At 42.3% G+C, this 12651-nt stretch overlaps 2 protein-coding genes and 1 pseudogene across 6 annotated transcripts in view; all 3 read right to left on the bottom strand.

Moving 5' to 3' along the window:
- The window catches only part of LOC137165623 (protocadherin gamma-C5-like), a 336971-nt gene that overhangs the window by 62308 nt on the left and 262012 nt on the right, over positions 1 to 12651 (bottom strand). The gene's annotated exons all lie outside the window — the stretch shown is intronic.
- Positions 795 to 3413, bottom strand: LOC137165625 (protocadherin gamma-A4-like). The gene has a single exon (XM_067566944.1). The coding sequence runs from the start codon at positions 3213 to 3215 to the stop codon at positions 795 to 797; it is 2421 nt and encodes an 806-aa protein (XP_067423045.1). The 5' UTR covers positions 3216 to 3413.
- On the bottom strand, positions 5778 to 8207 carry LOC137165888 (protocadherin gamma-B5 pseudogene; annotated as a pseudogene).

Below are 12651 nucleotides of genomic sequence, written 5' to 3'. Positions count from 1 at the left end.
ACATGAAACATTCTGAAATCATGACCATATACCCATAAAATCTCCGTATTCAAAGGCTTTCTCGTGATGCTAACATATATTAAATAATCAAAGATGCCAATACAAAAGGGGAATAAAGTTATCTATATATATATATATATAACCACAACACCAGAGATATTTTAATTTGTTATTAATTTCTCTCTATTATTAATGCATGGGGTTTACAAACATAATGCTTCTTTTAAAAAAGTTCTTACAAAATGTAAGCATCTTTTCTATATTAGTTAACAAAAATGTGTAAAAACGCGTTAGTAGACTATGTCAATATTCATTTCAACTCGTGAAGGCCCAACATTAGAACATTGTTATTGAGGGAAATGTGGAAAATGTAGATTTAATTTATTTCTCTTTAAAAACTATGTTGTCTTAGATTAACATTCAGATAATTATTAAAAACTAAATTTCTATCAAAGTAATCAGATATCCAGGCCCCTATCATCTTTCAGGCAAAGAACACAACTGAATAAAGACTGTGTAAGGGTAAAAAAATAAAATAAAAAAAATCACTATTTCTGAAGAATAGGGAAAGACAATTAAGACATTTGTTTGCAACACAAATTCCAGAAAATTACTCATTTTACAAACCCCTCCAAAAACCAGCACGACATTGGCTTTCTAGACAATAGAAAAGAAAATGTCATTCCCCCTCTCTCTCCAACACACAGGCATACATTAGCACATTTCCTGATTAGCCTTCTAGAAATCCACAGATATCTACATTTCCAGATACAAATTGAAAAGCTCCAAAGATATTAGCTCACCTGAACGGAGGTCTGATCCCCGTTACTGTTTAAATCTTCAGTAACTAGAATAGGATCCTTTATCTCACTGGTCAGAGTATTTGCATAGTTTGATTTGGAAAAGCTGAGCTGCGTCTTTCTGGAGTCGGTGGTTAGAGAAACCTCATGTGAGTAAGAGTGAAGAAAAGCTCGGACTCCATCGATCCCCACAAACTGGGACACGGGAACTCCACTGAAAGTCACACTCGAGGAGTCAAACAGCTCCGACTTTCTCCATCTGCGGAGCCGCAGGGCCAGTAACACTATGATAAAGGTAAAGAACAAGCAGGAAACGGAAGCCACAGCGATCACCAAATACAAGGTGAGGCTGGACTGGGGGTCTGCAGGAGCTGAGAGGCTGCTTAAATCGGAGAGGATTTCGGGGATGCTGTCAGCCACCACCACCGTGACAGTGACGGTGGCAGAGAGAGGGGGCTGCCCGTTGTCCTTCACTAAAACCACCAGACTTTGCTTGAGGGCATCTTTGTCTAGAAAGTAGCGCGCTGTCCTGATCTCGCCGCTGTGGAGTCCTACAGCGAAGAGCCCCGGCTCTGTAGCCTTCAGCAGCTGGTAGGAGAGCCAGGCGTTCTGCCCGGAGTCAGCGTCCACGGCCACCACCTTAGTGACCAGGTAGCCCGGCTCGGAGGAGCGAGGGGCCAACTCCACCCCCGTGGAGCCATCGCTGGGGAAGGAGGGGTGTAAGATCTGCGGGGTGTTGTCATTCTGGTCCAGTAGAAAGAGCGTGACGGAGACATTACTGCTGAGAGGTGGGGAACCCCCATCCTGAGCCTGCACCTGGAACCGAATCTCCCGGAACTGTTCGTAATCGAAGGAGCGCAGAGCGTAGATAGCCCCGGTCTCCGAGTTCATGGAGATGTAGGAGGAGAGCGGAGCTTCCTCGACCCGACCTTCTATAACAGAGTAAGTGACTCTGGCGTTCTCCCCCCAGTCGGGATCATTCGCCTTCAGGGAGAAAATGGAGGCTGCTCTCGGATTATTCTCCATGAGGTAGGACGTGTAGGATGTTTTATCGAAGAGGGGAGCGTTGTCGTTTGTGTCCAAAATCTGGAGTAGGATCGTGGTGGCCGTAGAAAGAGGAGGAGTCCCATTGTCGGTGGCGGTCACTGTGATGTTGTACGCTGCCTCCTGCTCCCTGTCCAGGGCTCGCTCTGTCACCAGACTGTAATAATTATCGAACGATTTCTTCAGCTGGAAGGGGAGGTTGCTGGGTATGGAGCACGTGACCTCCCCGTTCTCTCCGGAATCTGGATCTTGTACATTCAAAAGGGCGATCACAGTTCCGGGAGGAGAGTCCTCGGGGATGGAGCTGATGAGAGACATGACAGCGATTTCCGGAGGGTTGTCATTCACGTCGCTAACAACGATTATAATTTTGGATCTGTCGGAAAGGCCTCCCCCGTCATGCGCTTGCACCTCAATTTCATAGAGTGTAGATTCCTCGAAGTCCAAGTTCCCCACGACTGTTAATTCTCCCGTGTCAGAGTCCAAGTGGAATGTTTTGGAAGCTTTGTCTGTGATTTTTTTGAATGAGTATTTCACCTGTTTGTTGATTCCTTCATCCAGATCCGTGGTTTTTGCTGTAAGAATCGTGGAACCTTTCGGGACATTTTCCAACACGTTCACTTTGTAGACAGGCTGACTAAACACTGGCGCGTTGTCATTTGCATCCAGAACAATAACGCGGATTTGCGCAGTGCCAGATCTGACCGGATCTCCCCCGTCAAAGGCTGTGAGGACTAGGTCGAGAACAGCTTCTTCTTCCCTGTCCAAAGACCTTTCCAGCACCAGTTCAGCATATTGAACCCCGCCAGTTCCCGTTTGAACATCAAGAGAGAAATGCCTGTTATTGCTGAGCTGGTAGCTCTGGAGAGAATTAACGCCCAGATCTGTGTCCTGTGCATCACTCAGCGGAAACCGTGTTTTCGGTGCTGTTGTCTCGCTGACTTTTAACTCCATTTCTTCTGTCTGGAAGCTGGGAGCATTGTCATTAATATCTGTGATTTCAATTTCAACTGTGTAAAGTTTCATTTTATCCTCCAATATAACCTCACAATTTAACAGACACGTCTCCATCCCGCCACAGACCTGCTCCCTGTCTATCCTTTCCGTGGTGATTAAATGGCCGCTCTTAGATTTCAAAGCAAAATATTGGGTCCTACCTCTGGAAACAATGCGGACTCCGCTGTTTGCGAAATCTTTGATATTCAGCTCCAGATCCTTTGCGACATTCCCCACGAAAGATCCTTTCTCCATTTCTTCCGGAATCGAATAGTGAATCTGCCCAGAAACTGTCGCCCAAATGGTAGCCAATATAAAGCAGAAGAGGGCTCGCTCTTTGCAGTGCTGCAACTTTTGTGTTTCTGTCACTCCCATGCTGATAAGGAGACGCCGCGTTTGGATTTTATTTTTGGCGGAATGTTTCCGAAAATATTTATTATTAAACCAAAGCCACTTGCAGCGAATATCACCGTTTAATGTTCAGTCCAGAGCGGGTGAGTGTGAATCTGATCTCTGTGGTTTGTGCTGTGTAACAGCGGGGCTGGGCTGGCTGGATCGCTCATCGCATTTCTCTTCCTGATTGGTGAACAGCGGCGCTCAGAGTCTCAACCAATAACTGCACGCGCTTCCTGAGCGAAGTTTTAGACTGATATTTTAATTTGATATTTAACATTCTAGATGAGGTGGTTTCTCATAGTTAGGGACATATGACATCTTGAAATGCTCCCAAGTAATGAAGAAAAGTGTTGGTGGTGGTCAGGAATCTGGGTTGTGATGCACAAATATGTAGTGATAATGTTGCATATGTAGTTTGTTGCAATATATATGTATGCATGAATTACATAAACATAAATTTTCCTAGATTATCATGTCCATATCTATGTCTTCCCATCTGACTACCTTTGTTGGTGCATTACACTTATGTACTCTTCAATTGTTATATACTAAGAAGCTCTTTTAGTAAAGTCGTTACTAAGTTCTACGTTGGCAGCATTAAATATTATATTCTTGTATTTCAGTTATATTTGGCTGTTCATATTTGTTACTTAAGTCACGTTGTTCATTTCTACCGCAATGAATGACATATGAATAGAGGTCTCAGGTGTGCCATCGATGGATGAGCTCTATCCAATAGAAGATATGAAATTATTTGTATTCCATTCATTTTCCAGTTTTCACACTCAATTATTTAATATAGAGCTAAGAGGGAGGCTATTGGCTTCCCAGAAAACGCTAACACAAGAGGAAGATACGTAACTATAATTCATTAACTGAAAATACAAAAATACATATATTTGTGTATGTATATACACACCACACATAAGTACATATATGCATACATATACCACAAGAGATGTAGTGATGTCAATGTGATAAACCTAAAAGCTCATATTGGAAATCAAATCAAATCACAGGATGGTTCATTTATAATGACGGTTGAGCACTTCAACTTTACTCTGTCCACAAAGTCACCTCTTCCAGGACAACTTCTAACATTCCAGACCACTGAGCAGCTTCAAACATCCATCAGGCCATCACTAAAACATCAGCCATCTGAGGGAATTTTTCCTTTCTGCCCTCCAAATGAGGAATATGCCCCTCCTCGCTACTCCTAAGAACAATCATTCTGGGCCCAGACCCGTGATAGTCAAAATTTACCATACACCAGTGACAATTCTCTCTGTCGAAATCTTGCCATCTGGTGAGCTAGACACAGGGTCTCTGAGCAGTTGAAAAGGGAACACATACAGTTTTCCAATATAACCCAGAACTTGCTTTTACCTCTGGAAAGAGCACCTGGAAAGTTTAAAAATATTATATATTTCTGTATATCAGGACTTGTAAAGCACATTTTAAGAAAGTTGATGGCTCCCTATCATTCCAGAGCATTTGGAATAATGGGAATTAAAGAAACCTGGCTTGAGGGGTGCCGGTATAGGAAAAAAGGCCCAATGACCTTTTTTAGACTTTCCAAAACATTTGAAAGAGAGTCTTGCTCTGCGGGATGTATGGCATGTCCAGAATATATGATTGTATGGCAAAAAGGATTTATCATTTCTCGTCTGGGAGGAGCTGCAAGATTCACTCCTGGCTTTGAAACAGGTAAGTAGTGAAGCCTCACAAACCCGCCCACTGAAAGCTTTCTATCACAGCCGAAAACCAGGCTATATAAGCGACATGAAAGAGATTCCTTCAGGGGTACTGGAGGAGTAAAAAGGGCATCTTGATATATCTGTGACTATACCAGCGGTCTAAGATATTATAGAACATTAAACAAAGAAGACCTGTAAAATAAGCAATATGTAGAGGGGCTGCATTAAAATGAATTGTCACGTTTCTCTACCCTTGGAAGATATATCTTTTACTTGAGGTACATAAATATTTATTAAGAATAAAGTTATTCTATGGAAATATTTTGAAATTCTTAGAAAGAAAGAAAAATAGCTTTTAGTTAAGACAGGGGATTGTGATTTAGCAGTTTTGTGTTTTATTCCACAATCTGTTACAGATTTCTCTTGTGACCAACATAAGGTCAACTTTTGCCTAAATTCCTCATCTGTGAAACGCGCATAACCTTTCACTAAGGTGCAGGAGTGCCATGAGAACAATTTCATACATGTTTGTGGGATGCCTAGATGTCACATATTGGCATGATACGTTGAAGTCTGAAAAAAAAAACCCAACCCCACCTGTTCCACAATATGCTTCTATATTCCAAGACGCTGAGCCTTCACTTACAATTATTCATACAAGGACGAATAGGGAAAATATCTAATGCATGAAAACAGAAGCTCACCTCCAGAACAGTCTGTCTCAGCTTTTAAGTTTCTAGTTCCATCGCACATAAATACCATCCCAGAGCTGTCCTAGACTACTTAAAGCGGAAAAGATTTACCTTAATGATCTGCAAACAAAGGTGAATATGAAATAAGAAGCTCACCAGCTCACCTCCGCAGCACCCTGCGTCTCACCATGTAAACTACTAGATCCATGGCCAATAAAAGCCATCCCAGAGTTGTCACTGCACAGAATATTCTCTGCTATCTGGACATCGGGTTTCAGGAAAGTAAATTCATTTTTCCTGGCGTCTGAGGATAAACACAGCTGGTAAGTATAAGGCAAAGTACCATCTTCATAGTTTGGTGGGAACACAGAGCCGGTCTTGGAGTAAGGTTCAGGACCAAAACACTGAAGTAATTTCGGTTTCCTTGACCTTCGCAATTTCATCACAATGGCCAGTGGGACTGTCAGGAGGAACAAAAATGAGATCAAGGCTAAAGCCAACACCAAGTAAAACTGTAAATCAGACTGAGATGCCGAGTCACCCGATTGGTCGCGCATTTCCGGAAGAGCCTCTTGGAAGTTCTCGGCAAACACCAAGTGGAGAGTCACTGTGGCGGAGAGAGGCGGCTGCCCGTTATCCTTCACCAGGGTGACCAGCCGGTGCTTCACAGCATCTCTGTCCAAAAAGGCGCGGGCTGTCCTGAGCTCCCCGCTGTGCAGCCCCATGCTGAAGAGCGCCGGTTCCGTGGCCTGGAGCAGGTGGTAGGAGAGCCAGGCGTTGTGTCCAGAGTCAGCATCCACCGCCACCACCTTAGTCACCAGATAACCTGCCTCGGCCGAGCGAGGGACCATCTCGAACGAGGCGGAGCCATCGGCTCCGAGGGAAGGGTACAGGATGCGAGGGGCGTTATCATTCTGATCCAGAATAAACACTCGGACGGTCACATTGCTGCTGAGAGGCGGGGACCCGCCGTCTTGGGCCTTCACTTGCATTTCAAACTCCCGGAATTGCTCGTAGTCGAAGGAGCGCTGCGCATAGACAGCTCCAGTCTGGGAGTTAATGGAGATGTAGGAGGAGAGAGGCACCTCCTCGATGTTGCTGCTCACGATGGAGTAAGTGACTCGGGCGTTCTGGTCCAGATCCCGGTCTGAAGCTTTTACACTGAAAACAGAGGCCCCCGAGGGATTGTTCTCTGGCACATAGGCGGTGTAGGAAGGTTTCTCAAAGACAGGGGCATTGTCATTGACATCCGAGATTTGCAAGAGGATGGTTTTCTGGGTGGAGATCGGGGGAGTGCCTTTGTCTGTGGCTGTGACTGTGATATTGTACTCCGGGGTCCTCTCCCTGTCCAGGGTGCTGTCTGCGAGGAGCTTGTAGTAATTATTGGAAGATGAAATTATATTAAAGGGTAAATCTTCTTGTAAATGACAGGAGATCTTCCCGTTTTCTCCATCATCTCGGTCTCGAACTTTGATCAGAGCTATCACCGTCCCAGGCAGTGAGTCTTCGGGAATGAGAGTGGATAGGGACGTGAGAGTCACCTCCGGGGCGTTGTCGTTCTCATCAAGAACCTCGATCTCCACTTTACAGTGTGTCACTAGTCCACCTCCATCCTTTGCTTCTACTACCATGTGATAGTTACGTGCCTCTTCAAAGTCCAAGGGCTCTTTTAGTGTAATTTTCCCCGTTTCTGGGTCCAGACTGAATTTCTGACGGGCCTTTTCTGGTATGTTGCTGAAAACGTAGCTGATCCGAGCATTTGAACCTTCGTCGTTGTCGGAGGCTTGAACCTGAAGCACTAAGGAGCCCTTCGGTGCATTTTCCCTCACGCTGACTTTGTAGGTCCCCTGAGTGAAGATGGGCGGGTTGTCATTGGCGTCGGTGACATTAATCCATACCTGGGCGGTCCCAGTTCTCTGGGGCTCTCCCCCATCCACAGCGGTGAGGATCAAGTGAAGGCTGCGTTGGCTTTCCCGATCCAGGGGTTTCTGCAGCACTAAATCCGCATATTTGTTGCCATCCTGGCTTTCTTTCACTTCCAGGGTAAAATACTGATTGGGGCTCAGCTGGTAACTCTGTAGAGAATTCATCCCAACGTCGGGATCTTCCGCATTTCCAAGGAGAAAATGGGCACCTGGCAAAGTCAATTCACTCATCTCTAGTTTGATGTTATCTTTCAAGAAACGCGGTGTATTATCGTTAATGTCCTGGATCGCGATATTTATGTGGAAAACATTCAAGGGATTTTCCAGCACAGTTTCGAGATTTATGAGGCAGAGTTGAGAGGTCCCGCATATCTCCTCCCGGTCTAGCCTGTCGTTTACATACAGGTTGCCATTTTCTCCATTCACAGTGAAGTACTGCTTTTCGGAAATGGCAGAAAGCTTCCGGTTCGGCAGTTCTCTCACACTCAGTCCCAAATCCTTGGCGAGGTTCCCCACCAGGGAACCTTTGGCCAGTTCCTCGGGAATCGAATAACGAATCTGCCCCGAGACCGCCCGGCAGAACCAGGAGAATAAGAAGGGAAAGAGCAGTACTTGCCGTCTGACTGTCCTGCTCCGCTCTCGGTTCTTGGGATCCATTCTCATCCCTGACAGCTTTGCTCTCTTCTTGCTGTTTCTCTTATTTTTGAATTATATCAGATCATGAAAAATCCCATCCGGATGAAGTAATCCACGGCACGGAAGAATAAATAGAGTCCGGATTGTCTAACTGTACAGAGTGCTGCGAGGGGTTTTATTTTTCTCGGCAGAATGTGGGTAGTGTCTCTGCTCTGATTTCTCTCGGATCTGCGCTGTGTGACTGAGCAATCGCACTGCAGGAGGCTCCGACGGATCTCCGGCTCCAGTCCTGGCTCCGCATTGGCCAACAGCGGCACTCTGAGTCTCAACCCGAGAACTGCAAGAGCAGTGATCTCGTCAAGGCGCCGGTACAGCTCTAGTGGCTATTGTGGATTATTCTGTAGAACTAAGAGCTCCATTCTAATTGAAACCATTACCAGGTACAAAAACGATGTCTCTCTCTATAGAAATGTAGATGTGAACCCGAAAAGCTTTTGGTGTATGTGTGCATCTGTCATTCTGTGAATATTGTAAGACGTACTTTCTTGACTCTTCCTCCACATTGTTAGTATGTATAGATGTGTGCGTGCGTGTGCACGAGCACGTGCCATAAATAGCTAAAAGAAGTTTTGAGCATTTACGCTGACTTTCCTTTAAAGAATCATGTTTCCTGCTAACACACACACGCCTCATATCCGGCTAAGGATAATTCTACCAAGTGTGACAAAAAGCTGTAGAAACCTAGAATGACAAGAGCCATTGCGGGTTCTAAACCGCTGTCTGAACTTTTGAATAGAGAACCATTTTAGTAACTAAGTTTAACGCCTTTACTTTGTTTTTTTTTCTCTTTCAAAGTAATCTGCCTACTCAGAATAGAGTGTTTCTTTAAAACAAAACAAAACAAAAAACCCTAAGAAAAGTTTTTATTCTCCTACATTTTCCTGTAACTCTTCCATAGAACCTCACTAAAGAACACAATAAAAATTTCCCAGCAGTTCTCTCAGATATACAAAATATAGGGCATCTCAGAAAGGCAAAAATATTTCCTTTAAATCGCTGTATTCAAAAGCTTTCTTATGATGAAAAGCTAAAGTAAGCCTGTCAAAGGAGCAATGAGACATAAATCTAGCTACAGCTCTTTGCCTACTATATGGAGGAAATTTAAATTAGCCATTTGATCACTATTAATACTTGTACAATGGAAACATATACATTTGTTTTAGCTAAATGTTCAAATCTAATTTCTAATGCTAACAACGCTATGAAAAAAACACATATGTATAATCTGTCACACATATTTCTCAATCTGTCAAGTCTGAAATTTACTGGATTGAAGAATAACAATGTCAGACCTCTGTTATAAAATATTCATTTTACTTTGCACTAAACATTTATAGTCACTAGAAATCTATATTTCCAAAAATATGCACAAATTTCTACTTCTTTGTAATATTTCAGGCAAGTAAAACTCTCTTGTCTCGCTGATTAAATAAACTACCAGGTTTACCAGAATTGGTAAAATAGAATTAGGAGATCTCTTTTCTATAGACTTAGATGTATACATCAGCCAAACGCTCACTTGACTACTGCGATGCTGAAAGACCAGGCGCCAGCTCATGCCAGAGCCCTAGGCCAATTCACTTGTGTATTAGTATAGATCAAATTAATTGTTAAATGTATAAGAATGTATTTGGTGTTTAAACTTCATGAAAACGAATGGGAAGTTATTTGCATTGTTTTCACTTATCTGTATCCCGTTATAATGTAATAGCAAATATTTACATTGTGGATACACCTGTAACTAAATAATAATAAAATAATAATATAATATAATATAATATAATATAATAATAATAACCCATTGAACAAGAAAGAAGCCTTGTAGAATGCAAATGAAGAACTTTAACAGAAAAGTGTTAATTTCAAAGCAAGTGGTCATTGTCTGTGATGATCAGAGGTCAAAGACTCAAATTGCAGTCGTCACTCTCCGTCATCATAGGAAAATGCTAGGAGGGTGGTCACATTATCGGCTTGTTTTCTGTGAGAAGAAGCTATAAGTATGGACTCAAGGAAAGATTCTTCATCACTGGACTGTTTGGACTCTTACAGGGAAGTGTGACAGATGCAAAGTGGAGATCACCATAGACAATCTGGGAACCCTGAAAATACTTTTGGGAAACTGGCAATTTATTACATCACTGACACCATTTGGAATTACAAACTGTGACCCACCTGTAGATATATTTTACCTGCTTTAACCACTCAGTAACTTATTTCCTTTCCTTAGCTAATAATCTTTTAGTTAGTGTACTATAGAATTGGCTGAAAGCATTGTCTTTGGTGTAAAATCTAGAGTACCAATAGATCTGGGGAAAGTGAAAACAATGAAAGGAACATCCCACTAACTTTAATGAAGTTTAAACACCAAATACATTCACATACATTTAACAATTACTTTGATCTACAGCTGATCATGAACAGCCTGTTCTTCAGATCCAGAGATTTTTCCATAACAACTTCTGCATATTCAATTCCATCTGATGCAGTTGGCACATCCAGAAAGAAATGCCCATTATAGCTGACCTGGTAGCTTTGGAAAGAATTCATTCCTACATCTGTGTCCTGTGCCTCCTTCAGGGGAAATCATGATCCTGGTTCTGTTGTCTCGCTAATTTTTAACTCCAAATCCTAATCATGTCATCAATATCAGTAATTTCAACTTCAGTTCCATAAAGCTTCATTTTATCTTCCACTATAACCTCACAACTTCTCCATCCAGCCACAAATCTGCTCTCTGTCTGTCCTTTCCATGGTGATTAAATGGTTGCTCTTAAAATGCAAAGCCAAACACTGATTCGCACCTCTTGACACAATGCAGACTCTGCAGTCTGAGACCTGCTTTATATCCAGTCCCAGATCCTTTGCAATATTCCCCACAATGGAGCCTTTTCTCCATTTCCTCAGGAATTGAATTGCGAATATGTCCCAAAACTGCCTTCCATAGTGCAACCAAGATATAGCAGAACAGGGTTCGCCCTTCACATTCCTGCAGCCTTTGTGTGTTTTCCATTCCCATATAGATGTGGATGTGGTGCTCCTGATTCTCCTTCATCAAAAATACAATTCTGTCTTTAGCAGAATGTTACCAGTAATGTTGATAGTTAAACCAAAGCAAAATTCCTAGAATCCAGATCCAATGACTGCAGCGCTTAATTTGTAATGAAAGAGGTGCTGGGGCCCAAGGAATTTGTTTTTACTTTCATAACTGAGGTGGCAAGCCAAGAGGTGCTGGAGCTATGAACTGTCAAACATAGAGGTGCCCAGGCTCAGCCCTGGCAAGCCCTGGTACAAACTAAGCACTGGGTGAGTGTGAGTCTGATTTCCATGTTCTGTTCTGCATAGCAGTGGAGCAGGCTGGCTGGATCTCTCATCCCATTTCTCTCCATGATTAGTGAACAGGAGAGCTCAGAGTCTCAATCAATAACTGTGGAATTTCCATGTTTGAGTTTTTGGCCAGTACTTTATTTGAGAGTTAACATTGTAAGTATAATGTTTTCTCATTATTATGTACCTAAGGCTGAAGTATTCCCAAGGAAGGAAAGTTTAGTGTTTTTAGGACTGATTATTACTTATAAATATTTAGTGGTTCAATTTTGTTTATTTTGGTTGCTTGACTATGAATTACAAATACATACCTTGGTCCAGAGTTATCATGTATATGTAGGTGTCTCTCAAATCTGATTGTGCTCTGTGCATTTCACTCTGATGGTGCATTGTGCAATTGCTGAATGCTTATATCTTTGTAGTAAACTTATTCCTGACTTGTACATCAGTAGATGTACCATTTCACATATTTTTTATTATTTGTTTTGTTAATTTTAGTCATTTAAGTCACTTCCTGCACTACGGATGACATATGAATAAAAGACTCAGGAGTGCTATCTGTGAATTGGTGTTATCTATTCGGTATATAACAAAATAATTATTCTCTATATATTTATCAGACTAGTAGTTTTCATACTCAGTTTTATAATATCTAGAACAATGGAAAGCTATTGGAAATGCCACTAAACGAATGCTACTTCAAGGGGAATATATACTCCAATAATGCAAAAATATCAAATCACACATACGGGACACACATGCATACTAGTAACATCAATGTGATCAATTACTGAGTCATATGGTGAGTAAAATCACATGATACTACAGTTAGTCATATACTTTTGAACACTCTGCCCACTAATTCACATGTTCCAGGACAACATCTAACATCCAAGAAACTAAAAAAAGAAATAGCTATTTTAAAACTATCAACCTGACAGGTAAGTGTTTCCTTTTCCCCTACAAAGTGGTATCTGACCTTCCTTGCATCATAAATTAAAGAAATAAAATATAATAAAAACGCTGGACCCCATGGCCCATAGTAGTCAATAGCCAGTGAGACTTGGAAGGGCCTACTTGT

The sequence above is a fragment of the Emydura macquarii genome, unplaced genomic scaffold (genome assembly GCF_026122565.2).
Source record: "Emydura macquarii macquarii isolate MOO-44397 ecotype Brisbane River unplaced genomic scaffold, CSIRO-AGI_Emac_v2 contig_2768, whole genome shotgun sequence".
Taxonomy (NCBI): domain Eukaryota; kingdom Metazoa; phylum Chordata; order Testudines; family Chelidae; genus Emydura; species Emydura macquarii.
The sequence above is the reverse complement of the archived record's forward strand: the minus strand, read 5'-3'. Positions and strand labels throughout refer to the sequence as shown.

What these genes read in the sequence shown, in the direction of transcription:
- LOC137165625 (XM_067566944.1), bottom strand. Translation starts at nt 3,215, where the DNA reads ATGGGAGTGACAGAAACACAAAAGTTGCAGCACTGCAAAGAGCGAGCC.